Source organism: Coffea arabica, chromosome 11e (genome assembly GCF_036785885.1).
Source record: "Coffea arabica cultivar ET-39 chromosome 11e, Coffea Arabica ET-39 HiFi, whole genome shotgun sequence".
Lineage (NCBI taxonomy): Eukaryota > Viridiplantae > Streptophyta > Magnoliopsida > Gentianales > Rubiaceae > Coffea > Coffea arabica.
Genome location: NC_092331.1, coordinates 13572798 through 13596436, shown reverse-complemented (window position 1 = coordinate 13596436; position 23639 = coordinate 13572798). Strand labels below are relative to the sequence as shown.

Here is a 23639-nt window from a genome sequence, read left to right as displayed (position 1 = left end):
ACATGTTAAGATCTAAACCTATTAATTTTAAGTGTTGAATTGAATTATCAAACAAAGCTTTAATCTAGTAACGCCAAAACAAGAAACTAAAATAATTAGGATATAAAATAGCTTAGTTTGATTTTCATCATGGCCTCTCTATTGTCATTACTTCCAATACTATCTTGAACTTGAATCTCCATGAATAATTCGATTGATGTATAAATGATGCAAACACTAACTTGCAAATGACTCTAAGTTTCATCTTCACACAAGGTATTGTATGGAACTCGTACTTGTCAAATAATTTCTTGGCATCATCTCCTTTGTTGAAAAACTCAAATATGTTCACGCACTCTTCATCAAATATTCCATAATTTAATTTTTCCATCACCAAAAAAATTTTCTAAAAGCACAAAATCATAATTATTAGCACCAAAATTTCTAGCATAACTATACTTTCGTTTTGATTGGTTCATGCCATCAATCCAACTAATTAAAGTAGAGATACAACTTTCACTTAATCTCACAACTTCATAATTGGTATTAACCAACTTCATTAATTAATTTTTCTCCTTAAATAATTTATCAATAGCAAAAATCAACAATTTCTGTCTCACCAATGTCTTCAATGACCTCTTCAATTCCACCAATGACTTCATTTCATCTTTGTGCGCATCCATAATTTATGCAATTTTTTTTATCTGCCTCATTCAAAAATTCTTGTTAATAATTGCACCAAACAATGCATGCAACCTAGAATCATTAACTAATTCAAAATTTTCATAAATTTCTCTATCTTCTTTTTTATAGTGTAAATTACAGGGTTCGAATTTGGAATCTCTCACTTACAATCCCTCCCCCGAACCACCCAACCCATCCCTCTATTTACTTCCAAATTTCTCCATTATCTGTATACCAGTCTTAATCAAAATCTACTTTCCATGTATTACCAAATTTTGAAACATAACCATAATAAGGATCCATATCTATCACAAAGTCCAAAATATCTTGCTAAAAGATATGAGGCACATGAGAATAACAAATAAGCTTTTTGAAAAGCATCTCAAAAATTGATTTTCTCACAATTTGAAAAAAAAAAATTCTATCTTCTTTTTCTTTCTTTTTTTGTCATCTAATTTGCACGATATCATAAATAGTCTGTCCTAAATCGCATTAGTAAAGATATCTTTACATTGGTTATCTCCGACATATGTGACCAGAACAATATCTAATATAAGTTGTCATCACACCAAATTTTTCGTCAGTAACCAATCTATACACAATGGATAAATAGGATCAAATGCCAACTAACCTGTTTGACGAAAGTATTCATCAGTAATATATCTCGGTTAATTTTTTGGACTCCACAAATTGCAACAAGTTCAACTTCAACGAGGAACTTAAGTTTGTTTGATTGTTGTTGTCAATTCCAATCACCAAAATTAACAACCCTGGTAGGGTATCCTTTTAAATCTCTACCAAACTACCAATTTTCCATCCTAATTGTCAATAACAAATCTTCTAACTTTGTTCCCTAATTTCGTGAACAAGCTCCATGATCAAAGCGCAGAGCTTTGAAACCACTTATTGGGACAAAAAAAAAGCACACAACGGAAACAATTTTGATACATATAAAAATATATGGGAGAAGTGGAGTTTATTATTAATCACACAAACAACAAGTACACCCGACTTTCATATTAAGGCTGGCATAAATCTAGGCAAAATTGCCTTTACAAACACCTGTCCTCTCATTTTTCTCAACCGATTACAATACTAAAACACCTTGTATGTAGTACATAAGACTTTGGAAATTAAAAAACTACTAAAACACCAAACTACCAAACAGTTACTCTTACGTTAACCAAGTAAACTACTAAAATATCACTAGACTCGAACATCTAATTTAGAAATAGGAAACAATAACTATTAAGAAGACCCTCTTTTGGATGGCTTTATCTACAAACGACCACCATACCAATCTTAACATAACAAAATTCAGGTTTTAGAAATACTGTTCCTTTTCTTCTCCTTCTCTCTTCCTTCTCTTTGAAGAAAACTCTTTAACTAAAACTTCCTTCAACTCTCCCATAGAAAAGATTAGATTTTTCTGATCTTTTCTCATGGGAGGAGCCCTCTCTATAGTTTTTTTTTTTATTTGTGTGAATAAAATTTCTCTTAAGATTTTCTAGTGCTTCCCTCCTTAGGATTGTCTATGCGAGTTTTCTTCTCTCCTAAATTTTTTAGTGAGAGTTTTATTCTCTCTTAGGGATTCTTAGTGAGAGTTTTTGATAATCTTTTCATTTATCTTTTATTAGATTTGAGTTTTTTCAGATTTTGATTATCAGATTTGGAATTTTTTTGATCTATTCAGCAGATCTCACCATAATATCTGGGCTTGAAGCACTTAATCAGCAAATTTGCGCGAGTGGAAGCATGCACAAATGTTCGCGGAGTTACAATTTTTTTATCTTATTTTTTAAATTTGGAGCTTTACAATATAATTTTTATTGTTCTTCAGATTTGGAATATCCTTTCTTCATATATGTCTTTTGATATCTGTAGATGTTTGATGATGTAATTTCTGTCATTAGTGTGGATTTTAATGAAATTATGATATTTTATCAAAAAAAAACCTTAAAGTAGATTCAATTCTTTTGATGTAGATTACAAATCAAAACAATGTGACTTTATCCACCAATATTCCAACTATAAAATAAAGTCGTCCTTCCTTTAATTAGAGCTTGTCTGGATGTCGTTGTTTGTCACCCTCATTTGATTCCACCAACTTGGCCAATGCAATAGACATTACATAAATCATCAACCGCTATTAATTGATAGGCGTATTGCTCTTTCTACCCCTTGGTGGTTTTTGCCAGCCACATGATTCCGCCACATTAGCCCCCAATTTTTTTTTCTTTTTTTTCCAAATAATTAGTAGTCAGTGATGTTTAGGGCTGTTCATATACACCTCAGATTAATCTACGTGCTTAATTCATCAAGCCTTGCCATATTGCTATGATCAATTATATAACATGCTTCAATTTAGATTAGCAAAAGAAACTTATCTTTGCAATCATTCATGACCTGAATGTGAATGATTCGAATTATTCATCCCAAGTCTTTTTTGTGAATCATTTCTAGGGATTGCCAAAAGATATTTGACTACAAAGATTCTTGTCGTTACTTTCACTCATATTCGACAAAAAAGTCGATTCTAGTTCCAAGTAAATTAAGTGTGTGCATTATTTTTTCACTTTACTCCTTGCGAGTTGAGCAATTCCCTAACACAATTAGCCAACAATTTAAAAGGTACATGAAAGAAAATTATTTTCATAGGAGATGGTGGGTGGTGAATCCAATAAAATAAAATTTCTCACTCAACAAAAATACAAATTTATAAATAGCAGTGAGTAAGGTCGTATTTACAGGGACTAGTGAATTTATTTTCTTCACAAAATCAGGAATTAAGAGGGAAGTTTTGAGAAACTACACCACACAATAATATAAAAGAAATTAATAATGAACAATGAAGTAAAACTAAATCAATGAAAACAATCCTTGTAGCCAAAGGAGTAATTTCACCTTTTGATTTAATCAATTGATTGTTGATGCAAAAATCAATTTATATATTCACAAATAAATTGGTTATGATAGTCAATATGGTCTGATTCTTTGCCTTTCTTTACTTTCTCAATAATTAAAACAAACTCTTTAATTACTTCTCTTGCCAACAGACAATTATAAACAAGCTCTTAGGATTTAATCTACCGACAACATTAAGGTTAGAAAAGTCATCGATTCTATCCAACAAACTCATGATTTTGTTCATTTAGATTGGATTGTACATTTTCCCGACACAAAACCAACTATGCCAATTGTCACAAATATTAAAATTATCAAACAATTATGGAATTGACATTTTAATTGGCATTAGATCATCTAGTTAATTAAATATCGAACCATTGATATTAAACAACATAACCATGAGCAGTTAATTTAGGAAATATAAAAATATTCATGAATACACAAAATAGTAAGAATAAATTCTTTCTCACAATTTTTTCTGAACCAAAGCATTAATTATCCTTCAACTAGAAACCAGTCAAGAAAAATAAAAATAGAGCTAGAGTTTTTGTTCTCGAGAGGAGAGAGAAAGTAGATAAGATAGTTGTTGAAGAAGTTTTATCAAAAACATAAGAACATGTTTAAAACTCCTAAACATTATACTTCACATAAACAGAATCAATCGTGGCCTCCATGATTCTTCAAGAGATAACCTCTCATAACCCTTGAAATTTCCTTACCAAACGTGCCACGTTCTTTTTCAACAAATCTTCTGAAATTTTCTCTTTTAAACATAGTTTAATCATGAATCCTGAATTCAACACAAAAAAAAAACAAATTATGAGAAGAATCAGTGAATTAGCATCTTGCCAAAATTAAGAACCCTAAATTCAACACAAAAGACAAAGTATGAGAAGGATCAGTGAATTAGCATAATAATTTTCCAAAATTAAGAAAAGAAAAGTCCAAATAAAGCACCTATTAAATTCACTATCAGGAGAAGAGGACAGTCTTCCAGTCGTCTTAAAATTTCCTGAATATTGAAAACAACCACTGAGAATGCAGTAACATTTAGCAGCTGGACGAGCCAGCAGTTTATCTCTAAAGCCAAAAGACTTGTCAAGTTGTCATGTGACAGAAGCAAGCATGTGCAATTTATATTCTGTTTCTTCAAAGTTCCAAAACTATTAAAATTGTCTCCTACTGATTATATTATCCCTTTGGCCAAACGCCATGCAACACTTGTTTTAGGCATTTCACTGTTCTCAACTTCGTGATTTGACCATCTCTTTTTCATTAGTCAAATTTGTCTCAACTTTTTTGCGCACGTCATGTTGATATCACCTTTCTTCTTACCTATCAACTAGGAGCACTAAATATTTTTCTAGAATGTTAACAAAACATGCTAGAAGGCCAGTCGTCACCATGGTATATTTCTTTTTGGCAAGACTAATAGATTTCTCAAGTACACACAAGAGAGGGGGGGGGGGGTGGGTGGGTTAGGTGACTAGAAGGGAATAAGTCAATATCAATAGCTGTAAGGAAGCACCAAAACGAGGGATTTCAGGCACAACCTCAACTTAAATGCTCCCAAAACACAAAAAACCCTATCGGAAAGCATCAATAATAGGTCTGTCAATCGGGCCTAATGAGTCGGATTTTGATGAGTTCAAACTTAACTCATTTAATTTGAATCATTTTCAGATTTCGGGCTATGAGTTTCGGGTTCGTAAATGTGAAACTCATACTCAACTCACATAATATTCGGGTTGTGAGCCTTAATTGGGTTTAGCCCAAACTCACTTATTACTCCTTAATTTTCTTAATATAATTACTATAACTATTAAGTTGTAAAACTAATTTAACATTTACAAGACTATAATATTAAAACTAAACATGAACAAATAATAGTTCTTAAAACGTATATAAACCAAAATTTTTTCAACAATATTTATATTTAATCCATTCAAAATGCATGAAAAATAGTAATAAAACATGCGATCATAAGCCAATACATCTTTAAAAGTTGAAACTTTTTTATAATCTTGTGATTTAAATCCAAATATGCTTGATGATTTTTGTGTTTGTAGACAAAAAAAAAATCAACCAATATTATGCCAATACAAAAATTTACTCAACCAATAAGAAAAATTAGAGATTTAGTTATGCATTACCAATATTGGCTCTCAAGAAAGCTCATGAAAGAGTTTTTAGATGTATTTTTGTGTTTTGTAATTTATGTATATATTTAGTATTTAGTAATAATATATTTGGATGTATAATTATACATAATATCAAAATATAAATATTATATATATAGGTAATTAAAGGACCGGGCCTATATCGGGTTTGAACCTAATAAGGCCCAAGCTCGGCTCACATTTAATTTGGACCTAATTTTTAGGTTCAGACTCAGATCTGCTCACTAAATGATCGGGTTCATCGGACTTTCTGTCGGGCCGAACGAGCCAAGCTCGGATTGGCCCAGCCCCATTGACAGTCCTAATCAATAAGCGCAATAGAAGTATGTTGTATACACTGAACTCTAATCCCTTATGTGCCATCAAGCCATCTTGTTCTTAGCTGGTATAGGTAATAATTAATGTCAGAAACTCAAATTTTGTCCTTGTCTTTTTACCTTTATTTCTTGCCTCAAAATAATATGAACCGTGGTCCTGCGTCCATTTTCTTTGCTTTTAGCCTTACATATTCCAGCAAAACTTTCTGAACTTTAGTGCAATCTTTCTTTTGACATACAATAATTAGGCAACCATGTGAAAGTTTTTGGACTCCGTAGCACTGTTTGAGGTCAAGGTTGAAAGGAAAACACTAATGATTGTTTTTGAGCAGTGTTGGGGAGATGTGATGGTCCTGCTTTACTGCAATACCACATTTTGATTTTGGATGGACAAAATTTATGAATATTGGCCTTCATATTTAACATTTAACATGTGCCCTGGATATCTGTCTATGAAAATTTTGAGCTAAATATTCCCACTCGTTCTTTTCTCCTAAACAATCCCTACCTATGACTTTTGAGCTTTGGATCCATTTGTCAAGTTCTACAGTGAATTGCGCTGTTTACGATGCCATTGAAATAATTGCCCATGGATGACTCACATCAGCCATGTCTATATTGTTTCCTGCCATTTCAGCTCTCAAGCAGAAATGTTCCTGCTGGCCACTTGATTGCCTTGCTGGCTAGTGCATATTGATAATGTAGATTTGCTGTTCTAGCGATCTATTGGCTCCATCAAATTTTGTTGTTATCTTTACTGAGATTCCATCACACGTTCTTATGCAGGAGAGGGATGCTAGTATTTTCTTCTCTTGTAAGGTCCATTTCTCTGTCGCCCTCTCTTTTATTGCGGTCCTCCTCGTCAAATTCGCAAGAATGATTGAATTTTGAGCCGGCCAGCTTGCACATGTACTAATCCAACTATCTTATTTACAATAGGGATAATTTCAGAAACCTCCCCTGAGGTTTCTGACATTTACACTTACCTCCCCTGTAGTTTGAACAATTACACTGACCTCCCCTGAGGTTACTAATCCTTTACAAATTCAGTCCAAATGATTAAAATATTATTTTAGAGAGTGAAATTAGAATTTTGTACCTGATTTATCCTTTGTGCCACATATCCAATGAATAACAAAGTATTACAAATTAATTAACAATTATTAAATTTTAACGAGCGTAGTTTATAGGCAAATACGTATTGCCTTTTTAAAGTACCAGCTCTTTACATGTATTTTACTTTCAAACATTTACTTTATCACAAATATTTATTCTCAAATACAGATTTGTATTTACTCTCAAATATTTAATTTTTGTTAAACACAAAACCTACCAATTTTTCTTCCGTAGAAATATTAATATAATATAACACTTTTTCAATTTCAATTATAAATATTTATGTATTTAACATAAATTAAATGATTCAGGATAAAATATCCATAAAGAATCAATACTTTACTCATGTAATGGATAAAAGTCATAAAAAATTAATAGTTTATGAGGCCATTTATTTTTTAAAAAATATTTAATTTATATTAAATAGATAACCTACTAATTTTTTTTGCAAGAATATTACTTGAACACTTTTTAATTTTTAATTACAAATGTTAATATATTTATCATAAATTAAATATTTGAAAATAAAATATCTGTAAAGAGCCGATACTTTAAATAGGATATGCGTATTTGCCTATAAATTACACTATTTAAAGTAAGGAGTATAGTTTATTGATTTAAGTTAAGGAGTGTAGTTTATTGATTTAAGTAAGGAGTGTAGTTTATAGGCAAATACGCATAATTTATTTAAAGTACCGGCTCTTTACAGGTATTTTATTTTTAAATATTTAATTTACAATAAATATATCAATATTTGTAATTAAAAATTAAAAGGTGTTACAATAATAGTCTTGTAAAAAGAAAATCGATAGGTTATCTATTTAATATAAATTAAAAAAAAAAAAGAAATGGCCTATAAAATGTTAATTTTTTATGACTTTCATCCATTACATGAGTAAAGTATTAGTTCTTTATGACTATTTTATTCTGAATCATTTAATTTATGTTAAATACATGAATATTTGTAACTGAAATTGAAAAAATGTTATATTAATATTTCTACGGAAGAAAAACTGGTAGGTTTTGTGTTTAACAAAAATTAAATATTTGAGAGTAAATACAAATCTGTATTTGAGAATAAATATTTGTGATAAAGTAAATGTTTGAAAATAAAATACATGTAAAGAGTTGGTACTTTAAATAGGTAATATGTATTTGCCTATAAACTACGCTCGTTAAAGTTTATTAATTGTTAATTAATTTGTAATACTTTGCCATTCATTGGACATGTGGCATAAAGGACAAATCAGGTACAAAATTCTAATTTCACTCTCTAAAATAATATTTTAATCATTTGGACTGAATTTGTAAAGGATTAGTAACCTCAGGGGAGGTCATTGTAATTGTTCAAACCACAGTGGAGGTAAGTGTAAATGTCAGAAATCTCAGGGGAGGTAAGTGTAATTGTTCAAACCCATCGGGGGGTTTGTTTGGATTGCTTCATATTTCCCCAATTTTATTTGCTTACATCATCTTTATAATTTCCAATACACCTTTTTATCTTTCCAATATCTTTTTATCTCACATACATCACATCACAAAAAATGCTACAGTAAACATATCTCAAATAATCCAAATAACTTACAATCCAAACAGACCGGCTTCCATCAAATTTTGTTGTTATCTTTACTGAGATTCCATCACACGTTCTTATGCAGGAGAGGGATGCTAGTATTTTCTTCTCTTGTAAGGTCCATTTCTCTGTCGCCCTCTCTTTTATTGCGGTCCTCCTCGTCAAATTCGCAAGAATGATTGAATTTTGAGCCTGCCAGCTTGCACATGTACTAATCCAACTAACTTATTTACAATAATGTCGTATCATAAATATAGTGTCTACCAGCCTCCAGATCTCAAGTCCCAATTCCTCATGGCAATCCCTTCATTGACCCAAAACTCTTCTTCCTACATTGAAGGTGGTGATGAACAAACATTGTTTAACAAAGAAAAAGAAGATGACAGTGATCAAATCCTCTCTGTGCTCCCTAGGGAAAGAGGGTGGTTAAGTGAGCACTTTCACTTGTACCAAGGTTTTTGGTGTCCCACCATAGTTCTCAAGGGACTCCTAATTCTCCAGAAACATTTTCGGGCACAACCAAGTGACATTCTCCTGGCCACATATCCAAAATCGGGAACAACCTGGTTAAAGGCACTTCTTTTTACCATAACAAATCGTACATGTATCAGTCATCCCGATCAAAATCCTTTGCTAACGGCAAACCCTCATGAACTGGTTCCCACGCTGGAATTATATGCCGCCGCGAATCCTGTAAACCCAAAGCCACCCAATTCTCTCATGCACACTCACATTCCTTACAACTCTTTACCAGAATCAACAAAATCTCCAGGCTGCCATATTGTTTATGTTTATCGAGACCCGAAGGATGTGTTAGTGTCATGGTGGCACTTTGTCAACAAGCTGAAACCCGAAGCAGAGCCACGAATTTCATTAGCAGAGGCATTTGAAAAGTTCTCTAAAGGTGCTTTACCATTTGGACCATACTGGAATCATGTGTTGGGTTATTGGAAAGCAAGTATAGAATGGCCTGAAAGAGTATTCTTTCTTAGATATGAAGACTTGAAGAAAGAGCCTTGCTTCCATACAAAGAGATTAGCAAAATTCTTGGGGCAGCCTTTCACCACAGACAAAGAAGGTGAAAGCCTGGTGAGTAAAGTGGTAGAGTTCTGTAGTTTTAAGAATCTGAGCAATCTGGATGTGAATAAAACAGGATCACACTCGGTGGTCGGGTTTCGGGTCATAGAAAACAAGACCTTTTTCAGGGAAGGTCAGGTTGGTGATTCCCAAAACTATCTTGAAAGAGAAATGATGGATCATTTGGATCAAGTTACTGAAGAAAGTTTTAAGAAATTTCATTTGAAGGCGTTTTCCTCTGAGGATGATGAGAAGTCAGAGGTGTCTACTGCCATGTGATTTTAGACAAGGAAAATTGTGCATCCGCGTAATTGTCCAGTGCCACTATCTCCTGCAGCAACAGGAACATGAGAATGTCATTGTGGAACACCAGAATGCCATTTCCAATTAGGATAAGAGCAAAGCTGTTGACAAAATAAACCAAGTGTGGAAGAACCTATTTACTTATTTACTAGTTTTATTAGAGGCAGATTTCAACGGTTAAGTTATTTAGGAGTTTGTGTTTTATTTGATAATTTCTTATTTTACAAGTCCGAGAAAGTTATAGATAGAACATTTGTTGAGGTATTTTCTTAAGAAAGTCCAAAAACATCGATAAGATTTTATTATGGTGTGATTTTGTTCCATTATTTGAGATTTCAATAATAGTGTGTGTTATTTATTTTCTTCTCTCTTTCATAAATATTTTGACTGATTATTTTATCTCTTCAGTATACATTAATTATTACTAAAACCCAAAATTTGGATTCTACAATTAGTATCAGAGCCAAACTACAAGATTAGTCCTAAGCGTTTCCAATGTCCAAAAATTAAGGCATAGGGTTTGCTAAAAAATATTGAGTTGATTGAGTTAGGCATGAGGTTGGTCCTGAAATACGTAGTTGGTGAAGAATTCGACCATAAGATTGGTCAATTGTCAAATTGCTACAGATGTCATGATAGAAATTAGAGAAGAATTGGTTGTCAGATTGAAGGATTTGATTGGTTAATCAACTAGAAAAACCAAGAAAACTTGACAAAAGAGACATAAAAATTTTATTTAGGCATATGAATTGTTAAATAAAGGCAGAATTTTTTAAAAATTTGGTTGATGATGAAAAGTTTTCTATTTCGACTCCTATAATCACAAATAGATACATATTTTAGTTGAATTTTATAGGTGAAAAAATATCTAGAGTTGATTGATAGTGTGAAGTTCTTTTTACTAATTATGGCGGTGGAATTTTTCAATTATTTGGTGGTGATAATTTTGCTAAGAAAGCAGTCTATGATATTCTATGTTTCAGCACTTATATTGATGGTAAATATGGTGACTCTAAAGATGAATGAATTTATATGAATGAGTATTTTGATCAAGAAAAAATTGCTGAAAATTATTTGCAAAATACAAAGTTGATAAAATAAACCAAGTCTAGAAGAACCCCTTTATTTATTTACTAGATTTATTGGAGTGAGGTTTTTAGTAGTTATGTTATCTAGGAGTTTGTGTCTTATTTGGTAATTTCTTATGCAAGTGAATTCTTATTTTACAAGTCTCAATAAGTTATAAGTAGGATATTAGTTGAGGTATTTTCTTAAGAGAATCCAAAAGGGTCGATAAGGTTTTATTGTGGTGTGATTTTCTCCCATTGTTTGAGATTTTAATAATAGTGTGTATTATTTATTTTCTTTTCTTCCACCTAAATATTTTGAGTGATTATTTTATCCCTTCAATTCTATAATCCTGAATGCACTAATTTTTATTAGAACCTTAAATTTAGATTCTACAAAAGCTATTAGAAAACTATAAAGAGGAGATTTGAAGTGTCAAAAACTTGCTCATGCTGTTCAAGGTGTTAGGTGTTATAGTTTATTTCTAAGAGTGTCAAGGATATTGGTCAATGATTTGAATCATTTTAATGAAGGAGCATTTTAAACCAACATGTGTCAATTTGTATTATCAAGTCATCTCATCTCCCTTTCCCATCGTTATCCTTAATCAAAATAAGAGACTGAAATACTACCATTTTCAACAAAGAAATGTTAATTTAATACTTGGATTAATTTCACATACCTCCCTTGAGGTTTTTAACAATTGCAGAAAACTCTCCTCAAGTTCTAAAAATTACACTTACCTCCCCTACTTTCACTATTTAAGTAACATTCTAGACCCAAAAAACTATACTTTTTCTCAAAATTTCTATAATGCCCTTGAGTTATAATTCACAACAAAAATGTAAAGGAAAAAAAACGGTTTACAATCTTTATTTCATTTATCTTTACTTGCTACTATTATTACTTACCCATCAACATCCAAATCACCATTAAATAAATACTTATCTTTGTTCTAATATTCCTCTTTTACCTAAAAATTTCTGATACAGTCTATTGTATCAACTATAAACTCTACATCACATACCCACAATTTCATATCAATATCAAACTTTACTTAATACGAAACAATATTCATCAATATCCCTAAATTTCAATTCCATGATTGCTATCTTTTTTAATACAAAATAATCTAAACGATCATTGTTAATATCAATATTCAATATACTCCATTGGCACAGAGTTCAAAATCAATCAAATTCTCTCTATACGAATAACACCAATAATTGTAAATCAAAAATAGAAATACAATATAGTTATAAATATATACCAAGAACACATTTTTTCATGACAACCATAACAGTATAACCTATATTTAGTTCTTATTCCATTTCTTATCCTTAATTTTTATTTTTTTTTAGCACAATCACTATCTTCATTTCCATCTAGTTTGATAATGAAATTAGCGCTCAATTTGTTATTTAACAATTTCAATTTGATAATACCTATCAAAAATTGGAAACAAAAATGGGTGCAAGGAAACTATTTAATAATAATGAAAAATTGAAAATTGGGAATAGATACCAAGATATGTAAGTATTGGTGGCTTGGTATGTATGGTGATTTTATTAGTGATGACAGTACATGTCTAGTTGATAATAATAAATAAATGAGTTTGAAAGAAAAATAGATACAGAAGGAAGAGAATAGATAGTTAAATGGGAAAGACTGTGGTTTGAATTATTGGTTAATAATAGATGAGAGAGATTTAATATTTGATAGAGTTTTTCAATAAATTGACAATTAATGAAGGGCATTGTTATCTTTTTATCACACCAGGAGAGGTCTTTGTAATTATATAAACCTCAAGGGAGTCGAGTGAAATTGTCGAAAACCTCTGGGAAAGTTTCTAAAATTATCCCTTAATACTTTGATGAGTAGCATATTAACTGAAACAAACAGTATCTAGTAGGGTTAATTGCAACATGCACCCTAATTTTTACCGCCTAAACTATGACTTTTAGTACCCTAAACAAGAAGGTAGGATAAGCGCAAAGGATCTTCTGTCTCACATCCTGTGCCACATTCTGTCCCACTTTTTATTATATTGCTATTTCTCCTTCATAAACATCATGTTTTAATTATTTTTTGTTTTTTTAAGATCCAATAACTATTAATTGAGTAATACACAAAATTTAACAAATTCAAAAAATTAAAATGCATAAAAAAATGAGATTTTTTACTAATTTTCTGCTGTATTTTTTAATTTTCTTTTATATATTACTTTTTTGAAGCTGTTGTATTTATTTTGTACTGAATTAATAGTTATCGGATCTTAAAAAAATAAAAAAGAATTAAAATATGATGTTTATGAAGGAGAAATAGCAATATAATAAAAAGTGGGATAGAGAGTGGCACAAGATGTGGGACAGAAGATCCGTTGTGTAGGATAAGGCATTCCAGAATCCAAAGTTACCGGGGAAACTTGAACTAGCCCCTTCTACCCCTGATGATTTTTCTAGCATGGTTTCGGTGTACTAATTACATTAATTAGTACACATCACAATAATGGTCAAAATTAATTTGCTTACATCACAAATACAATTTTCAACACACCTTTTTATCTTTCCAATTATCTTTTTATCTTACAGACATCACATCACAAAAAATGCTATAGTAATTATTCCAAATAATATTTCAAATAATTACCTATCCAAACACACTCATACTCTTGAGGCAGATAATTACCTATTCCAAATATATCACCTTGGCATTGTTCCTTCTAGGAAACAAGGTTGTATTCTTTTTTCGGTTGAGGCAGATATTTAGAGATGGGATGATGATTCAAGAGTAGAGGTGGCAAATCAACCCACTTAACTAAATTTACTCATACCCGCCCATGAATAGATGGGTATGGGTAGCTTAAATTTTTGTATATGGGTATAAATGGGTTACCCAATAATATCCATTTAACTTGGACACCATCTCCACCGTCCACGTGGCGCCCCAAGAGTAACATGGGCCGCTGCACTTTTTGATGACGTGGCCGAAGGCCATTGGACGCCCGGGAGAGGCCGGGCCCACAAGGATGCACAGTGCCTATTGGGTCGACTTGCACCACCAGGCCGGGGACACGTGTCGGCCATCCCGACACGGGCGGGAATGTTCGAATTCAGGGTCGTGAGGGACTGCGGCATGGAGCACGTAGTACTGCTGGGCATGTACTTCGCACTACGCATAGGGAGCCCTCGATTCATCTGCGAATTGGACCTGCTGTTCAGGGCAGTCGAGGAGCTGAAGGGAACCCTATCGGATTCAGAGGACTGTGCGGATGATGCCAGCTCCACCGGGAGCAGCTGACCTTCTTCGGTAGAAGAAGTGGACTGATGAGGATGATCGGAACCCCCGGACTCGGGAACAAGCTTCCATGGGATGATGAAGTGGACCCCACACGCATAGGGATATAGGTCACAAGAAATCACGGATCCAAAGTGGATCTTCACGTTCAAAATGACATGCTTAGTCGATTTCCAGTTCGACTTGGACCTTCTATTATTATGGAGATGGACCTGTGTGGTCTGTTATCAGGTCCAATAACATTTTGAGTGGCCCAATGGATTAAGAACGAAGGAACGCGTTGGCCCTGTGGGAAGCGAGCCACGTATGGTTCTGGTGGCTTCTGGAATATTCTGTCGAAATTGTTCGACAACTTGTCGTAATGAATAATGAACGATCGAGGATCGCCTTTCTTGATGATATTGAGGACATTTCCCTTATCTTCCCCGGCAAGCGCAACGACATACACCTCGCCTGTAAGACACTCGGGGCGGACATGTGGACGGTGGATAGGGGGGCCACATCATCATCCAAAGGATAATTGGACGGTTGAGATTTACTCAACCCAATATTGGGGCCCGCGAGGATGCACAGTGCCTATACCCATTTTACCCAATCCAAATCCGCCCAAGTCAACCATTTTGACACCTCTATTCAAGAGGTACAAATCCAAGATATAACTTTTGTTATTTCATTGACGAGGAAAAATAAAATGTTTTGAAAATGACATGGATGTCTACAGAATTAAAGAGAACATTGGGTGCCAATTAACTTTTTGCTTCTAGGACAGCTACAGAAAAGAAGTCGAAATCCACTTCTCAGTTTCATTATCTGCAAATGGTTTGGATGTTAGCTATTTCTTTTTTCGGTTCTTAATCTTTGAGCAAAATAGAGGTACACGACACCAAGAGTGTTTTTTTGTTCACAAGTTGAATGGGGTAAAATACCATCTAAGAAAAGAAATACCAAAACCAAACTTGATCAACTTCCTGCCTCAACTAGATAAAGACTTTTGCAAATAAAGCAGTGCCAGTATTCATCTTTTCTTAACAGGTGAATATTAACCTTGAATGTCTAACTGAATGTTTTAGTTGTTTTCTGCCAAGTACTTTTTTTTTTTAGATTTGATTTACTTCAAATTTATATTTATCTTCTAATTCGTATCATTTTCCTCTTTTGTCTTCAATATCAGACCATTAAATTCTACTGAAAAATATATTCTTTCTTGGTGAACCTAGAGGGAATTCAATCTATTGGAAAACTTTGAAGAGTTTTTGATAATAAAGAGTTGATAGTATTTTTGCATTGCTAAGACAAAACCCTAATCTAACATTCCAAAAATTATATGACACAGAATGGAGTACACCATGAATCAATATCTCTTGAAAAGAAAGGCAATCTTTTATGAACGTCTATAAAAAAAAAATTAATGTGAAGTATTTGAAAAAGATCACCCTTGACAAAATCTCGTCATAATGTCTAACATTTATAATCATGAAGGTTCTGAGGATAAAAATAATAAAATTATTAAAATACATTTGATTTTCTTGTTCAAAAAAAGTAGTCTTAATTTTACCGAAACTTTTTTGAAATAATCAGTGTTTTTCTCTCCTAGTCAAGCTAAATAAAAAATAAATATTGCTTAAAGTTCATAATGGACCCAATGAAATAAGGTATTTAAATATTTGAAGCCTTCTTGAAAAAATTATATCTATTGAAAAATAACAATAATACCTTAAACTAAACAAAAAGTTCAATCTTCGATCACAAAGGTACCCACAATGTATGTAAGATCGTCTAATTTGTTCATTTTTTTCTTCTTATTTTGTTCTTTCCACCCAATTTTAACAATTTTTTTCTTTCATACTTTTATGCTTAAAAAATTCCAGCAGCAAGATGTAATTCAATTGAAAATTTAGACCGTATCAAATTTTAAAACTAGTCACAAAAAAAAAAAGAAAAAAGAAAAAACGGACGGATATTTCACTTCACAGATTTCACTCTATGCGCATATGAGGTCCACCAAGCATTCAGTTGAAGTATCCCCTCGCATACACCTAAAATGTCATAAATCCCATGTTTGAACAGTGACTAACGGAGTCTTCAATAGTGTCTATATATATATATATCCTTAATCTACCTTAAGTACACTACAAGCCCACCCTAAGCCCATTTGAGTTTGTCTTCCAAATTTTTTTTCAAATTATTGCAACTTTTCATTTGAAAGCACTTGTAAATATTTTTAATGAGTCTCTTTCTAGTTTAAATTCAACAAAATGAACTAGTACATATAATATTTGACTATTAACCATTATCTTGTTCATTCTTCATGCGTAATCTACTACTTTTGACTTTGTTGGCACAACTCTTCATACTTAATGAGTCAACTTTATCTCTTATACTATTTGAAAAAGGATTACGAGGGTCTCAAGAGTTAATTTTATTGTAACAGTATATCTAATTCGGGAAAGCTTCCAAATTTAACGTGGAGGGATAATAAATGTCAGTGTAGATATTCATATTGTAAGTCAGATATAATTTTGGTGTCTTAACAATGTCACTCCAGAAATTGACAGACAAAAGCAACATGGCTGGGAACCACCTAAGGAGGGAGTGATCAAAATAAATACAGATGCTGCAGTATCAGCTAAAATGGTAAGAACAGGCTTGGGGATAATAGCCAGAAACTGGCTTGGAAAGATTGTGAAAGTGAGAGGAATATCTGAACGCAAGAGGGGAGAAGCAAACAAAGGAGAAGCACTAGCTATTTGAAGTGCTCTAGTAATGGCAAAGGATTCAGGTTGTGGACTAACATAGAAGTTCAAATAGACTGCAAAGGTGTAGAGGACCAAATCAACACAGGCAATATTCAGGACAGTAGCATAGAAACAGTCCTAGAAGACGTTAATTGGTGACCTTAGACAGGAGTTTGAATGTTGGAGATTCTCTTTTGTTCCTAGGGCTGGAAATAGTTGTAGCCATTCCCTGGCACAATTTGCTGCCAAACTAGTTAAGAATATTGAATGGGAAAATAACTTCCCAACGTGGCTAATAGATCTAGCAAGAAAGGATATGGGGATAGTTACCCCTTTTTGTAAATTAGCTCTTGTATTATCAAGTGTTAATAGCCATAAAATGTTGATGTTTTTGTTGGAAAAAAAAAAACAAATATCCTAGAATGTTAGTTAGAAAAACTCTTTGAAAAATTTATAGTCCACTCCATAATTTGTTTGCTAATCCTTCAAAATTAGAGAGTTAAAATTGCAAGGATTTTCAACAACCTTTTAACCACATAAAACCTTCTATATATTGGATTCAGAGTTCGCTAGGCTATCTAGTGAATTGAAAAATAGTCCACTCCATACTCCCTCTTATTGGTTAAATATAGAAATCACAGCACCATTTGGTGATCAATAACAAATTAATTCCAATTCATTTTTATTGAATCCGCCATGTAATTCGATATGTTATCAGGATAATTCCCCTACTCTTTTTTTGTTTTTGATTAATAATTGATTAACCTCTAACAGCCTTCTGTAGATTAGGTACAAGAGTTCACTACACTATTTAAAAATCAACAAATAATTTTCGTATCCCCTTTAGTAATTAAATAAAATTTTACTATACTATTTGGTGATTAATAAATAATTAACTCCTACTCCTATTCCCTTTTATTTGATGAAACCCCCACAACTAATTAACCCCCTACTCCCCTTAAATACAGAGTCAAGCTACTTTACTTAGCATTTGAAAGATAGTCAACTCTGCATTCTCTCTCATTTGAAGGATAGAATTTTTTTTTCCCACGCTATTTATTGATTAGACATACAATGTCTAACAGATTTTGGTAATAAGAAAATAATTAACTCCTTAGTCCTTTTTATTGGTTAAATATATAATTTGCTACATTATTTTGAAATTAAAAACTAATTGACTCCGTACTCCTTGTTTATGCATAGAATTATCTACAAATAAAAAAAAATTGAGCAACTATCTAACCCTTTAAACGACTACATATTCAATTCAGTGCACACTGTATTGGCCAAAAATCAATTAATTTTGCAACACCTTTTAATAGATTATGCATACAATTGGCTATATTTTTTATTTGACCACCTGTTGGTATTTTTTTCATAGAAAAATATCATTTCATTCAATAAATCTGTATTAATGGCAGAATATAAATCAAACAAACATGACACATATACATATAAATTTGAAATTAATAGATACAACAGATCTAAAAAATCAATATAAATAAAAATAACATTGAGGCTCCTATATATCTTTCATCCGAATGAGTCATAGTAGCCCAAACATCTGTGTATGTCTTTTGGCTCTAACTTAAACAGGTTTAAGTCTAAAGAGAAATTTAAATATGATAATAATGAAAAAAAATTGCAGATTCAAAAAACTAGATCCCAGATCTACAAAATCTCAAATTTCATATAAAAAAGACAAAACTAAAATAACTCTCACAAGGAAAATTTTAGAAGACAATAAAACTTCCACTAAAACAATTTAGGAGAGAAGAAACTCGCATTAGGAAACCCTAGAAGAAAATTTATTCAAACAAGAGAAATTAAAAACTAGAGAGGAAGCTCCCTCTCATGGGGAAAGACCAAATTTGGTCTCTCTCCTGTAAGAGAGATGAAAGAGATTTTGATTGGAAGAGCTCCAGAGAGAAGAAGGAAGAGAAAAAAGTTCCAAAGCGAATAAGAGCAATTTAATAATTTCCCCACAATTCATTCATACTTTTCACAATACCTTCTCATGGACTTTGCTTACAATTAGTTCAAAGCGCAGACGTGGAATACCAGTATATTATATTAACTGAAAAAGTCAATGTATTCAGTCATAGAGTAGTTTGGGGCTACTTTAGCAAATATTACATGCTAAATGCCTAGCACTTGCAACATATAATCAATGTTAATTTTGGTTTTCTTAGGCATAGACACATTTGAAAAAAGAAAGTTTTCAATTGTAATATGAATCAAAAGTAATTTTACGAGGCTCATGATGCCTTCTTGTTTCGGTTATTTATGCATTTTCTTACTCTTTTTTTTTTTAATATATGTAAACCAATGCCATTACATCCAGAAATAATTAGGAAGCACAAAATTTGTAAAATTCCTCATGTACGTTTGGTGATTGTTTGGCGCCTCTGCTTCCGCAGAATCGTTTGGTTGCTTCCTCATTTGTGTTTGGTTTTTGCTTCTGGTTGAATTATTCAAAAAATAAGTCAGTTACCACATTGGTTATCGTGTTGCTGTCCTGTCCAGAATCTCATTGGCTGGTCTTTGGAATGGTGTAGGCGTGCATGGTTTTCGAAACGGCATTGCAGAATAGTCCTACTATTTGACTTCTGTCATGATGCTACTCTTGCAATATTCTTAGTCAAAGTGGAAATTTTTGATAAATTGAGGCTTTTGGGATTTGGGTGCAAGCAGGTGTTTGAAATCTCTTGCGAAGAGATCGTTTGGAGATTTTGCAAAAATTTTAAAAAATCAACCCCTTGCTATAAACGGAGAAAAACTCTACTTAGAGAGAGAAGCTCTCATGTAAAGAGAGAAGGTTAACCGAATAAAAGTCAAGAAATAATATTAAATTATACCTCATGCAAATTCTTAAACATTAACATTTCAATTTTAGGTCTTGCAATTGGGAACTCTAAACAGATTCCACATTCCTATTCTTGTTGTAAACCTGAAGCACTAAGGGGGCGCTTGGTTCAAGCTTAGGAATTGGAATTGTAATTGGAATCATAGACTCTGATTTTGGAATTAAAACTTTTCATTCCAATATCTTGCTTGGTTCACACATTGGAATTAGCATTATTCCAATTCCTGATACTTGGTTTGATGAGTGTTTCGGAATTAAATGCAATTAAATTCCAAATTTACCCCTGATATAACAATTCTTCTAAAACAAAAGAATTACACATACGACAAATTAACATTTTCATAATTGTAACTACAATAGTTATTAACTTTTTGATAAAACATAAGAAAATCATAAATAATAAAAAAATTAATACCAAAAAATAAATATAGTGGCTGCATTAATAAGGAGTAAATTCCCAAAAAAAGGAGTTTTTAAACAATCACCCAAAAGGTGACGATTTTTGAGTCTCTTCCCAAAGGGTGAAAAATGCATCCAAGGAATGTGTTCTTCCAAATAAAAACGCAACTTTCAAATACGTTATTTTATGTTTTGGAAATTTGTTTAAATATGAAAAATTGGTTAAATAGCCCATAAGATACCAGCTCTTTATGGGAAACTGGCAGGTTTTGTACCAGCTTTATGGAAAAAATTGATTAAATAGTGCCCAAAGGAAAACTAGTATGTTTTGTATTTAACATAAATTAAATATGTGAAAGTTAAAAAAAAAAAATTGCCCATAAGATACCAGCTCTTTAAGGGAAACTGGCAGGTTTTGTAGTATGTTTTGTACCAACTCTTTATGGAAAACATACCAACTCTTTATGGAAAAAATTGATTAAATAGCGCCCAAAGGAAAACTAGTATGTTTTGTATTTAACATAAATTAAATATGTGAAAGTTAAAAAAAAAAAAAAGAAATTACTCATAAGATACCAGCTCTTTATGGGAAATTAGCAGGTTTTGTATTTAATACGCTATTTAACCAATTTTTTATATTTAAACAAATTTACGAAAATTAAAATAACGTATTTGAAAGTTGCATTTTTATTTGGAAGAACGCATTTCTTGAATGTGTTTTTCACCCTTTGGGAAGAGACTAAAAAATTGCCAGCCTTTAGGAAGTTAGTTTAAAAACTCTTTCTTTTTGGAAATTTACTGCATTAACAAGTCGTTTGTGGTTCCTACATTAGATAATGATATGAAATAGATCTCTCCTTACATATATGAACAAAAGAAGGAGACTCAAATCACAAAAGCTAACCATACCAAATACAAATCAATTGTCTAATCCAGTCGAGAGTGCCACTCAATGTCCACAATCTCCAAAAGACTAATCATATAACCATCTAACAATCACCATAACAAAAAGAAATTGCCATCAAATCATCACTTTCCAGCTAACAATAATTTTATTTCAGCGAGTAGATGGAGGATAAAGGAGGTTAATTACATATTATCCTTTCATTTCTGCAGGAAGATTGTAGAACACATGAAGCTTGGAAATCTGCTCCGAAAGTATGTCGGCTGCATTCATTACATCTCCACTCGGTAAAGCAAGTTTCATTAACTCAGCAACAACTTGATCTCTTCTATCGGAGACCAATTGCTCACGTTTATCCTCATTTGACATGGTTGCTGCCATAGTTGTGAAATTAGCTTGAATTCCCTCCACGAAATCTCCAAATTTGCTGGTGAGAAGTTGCAATGATGCATCAAGATCACCCCTTGTTGTTGATGCAGATTTCATTTTTTTTGACACATTTGCAATGGGAGGGGATTGTTTCTTTTGTTTCTTGGAATTTCTGATAAAATCTGGCTTTGCCCTCGATATTTTTTGCGTCTTCTGTTTTCAATAGGCAAACGTGGCATCTTTGTCTACATAACAATATGACAACCAAACGTAAGTATTCACCAAACTAGATTACGGCATCAAAATCTTCAAATGCATTAAACATTAATTGATCTTATTAAAAGGGCCTAGACATGCATCATACATCCGTAAACACAATGATGTATAGATATAAATAAGTATAAACAAACGAAATTGATGGTTGAAACTTGAAATCCTAATGTACGAATAACTATGAAATTGAAAGCTATTCAAGCAGACAATTTTACAAACAGGTACAGGGCATGTAGAAACCCACCCAAACTATACCAGTATTCACGGATCAAATAACCAAAAGATCAAGAATTGATTGACCTCCATTGAATGCGTAATCCAAGAAAACACATTAAAAACATAAAAATGACAAATCTAGTGACATTAACATTTATCTCACCAAAAAAAAGAACAAAATAATGTATTTGTTGAAGTAAGTGAATTAAAATACATGTATTACAACAAAATACATGGATTAAAAACATGTATTATTCTCACCAATAATAGTGTATTTGTTGCGGAAATAATTTCTTATTGGATTTTGTGACAAAAGAATATGAATTCATGGAAGGAAGACTTTTATGCAAAACTGACAGATTGTGTAGCGTGAGTGGAATAAAAGTGAGAAGGTGATGGATCCAGAGCATAGCACTTTGGTCCAGTTAGTGTTATTGTATCAGATTTCCTTCTTTTCTTCTTTATTTTCAGCTACCCAGTGAGTAGCCTGAAAAAATAGAGAAGAAGAAAGAGAAAATCTTGCATACGAAAAGAAAATTGCAGAGAAGGGAGTTTGTAATCCACTGACCTGGGATCAAGGAATTCACCCTAGTAGAAGACTCTTCAACTCTAGAATTCGTTGTCCAAGGAGAGTCGAAAGCCACTTATCTTTATGGTTGTCCAACCGGTGAAGTAGAAGAGGTAGAAAATCTGATGAAGAAGAAGAACAGAAGGTGCGGCGTGTAATGAAGAAAAAAAGAGGATAGGTTCGTCATAAATGTTTTTGCTGGGGAATGAGTTGAGGGTTTTGTCCAAAACCTCCCAATTTACTCAGGAATGGTGAAAGTCCGATTTTTTAGAAATGATTCCAGAAATTGCATTCCAATAGACTTAACCCAAGCAACAAATAAGGGATTCATTCCATTATTTGATTCCCAAACCTTTTAACCAAGCAGCCCCTAAGTTCTTCTCTGGATTGATTCCGGGGGACCTATCACTTCGATATTCACAGTTAATTTATCCGAATTCTCATTATTTAAGTTCTATAACCGAATCCGATATTGCAAATTTTACACATTAAAAGCACTAATGACAGATTCAAGTGTGAATAAAAACAAAGCTGTTGGGAGGTAAAATGTGTTGGCAGAGAGCTAGTTACAACAGATCTTTTTTTTTTTTTTTTTTTTTTTGCGCAGTAGGGTATCTGGGCCCATGGACTGGTAATACCGTACGGCCCAACTAATCCCTACTGCGGGCTGGGAGCGGCTCCCCCCAAGCGTCACCAGCCTCGGTAATGCCGGGATTCGACCCCTGGACGTGGCTCTCCCCCAACTGGGACTACAACCACGGAGCCGAACCCGGAAGGGCTAGTTACAACAGATCATAGCAATCATGAA

General features: G+C 32.7%; 1 protein-coding gene across 1 annotated transcript; it reads left to right on the top strand.

Moving 5' to 3' along the window:
• Window positions 1-8993: 8993 nt before the first annotated feature.
• Window positions 8994-10112, top strand: LOC113718094 (cytosolic sulfotransferase 6). Its single transcript, XM_027243014.1, has one exon. The coding sequence runs from the start codon at window positions 8994-8996 to the stop codon at window positions 10110-10112; it is 1119 nt and encodes a 372-aa protein (XP_027098815.1).
• The last annotated feature ends 13527 nt before the right edge of the window (window positions 10113-23639 follow it).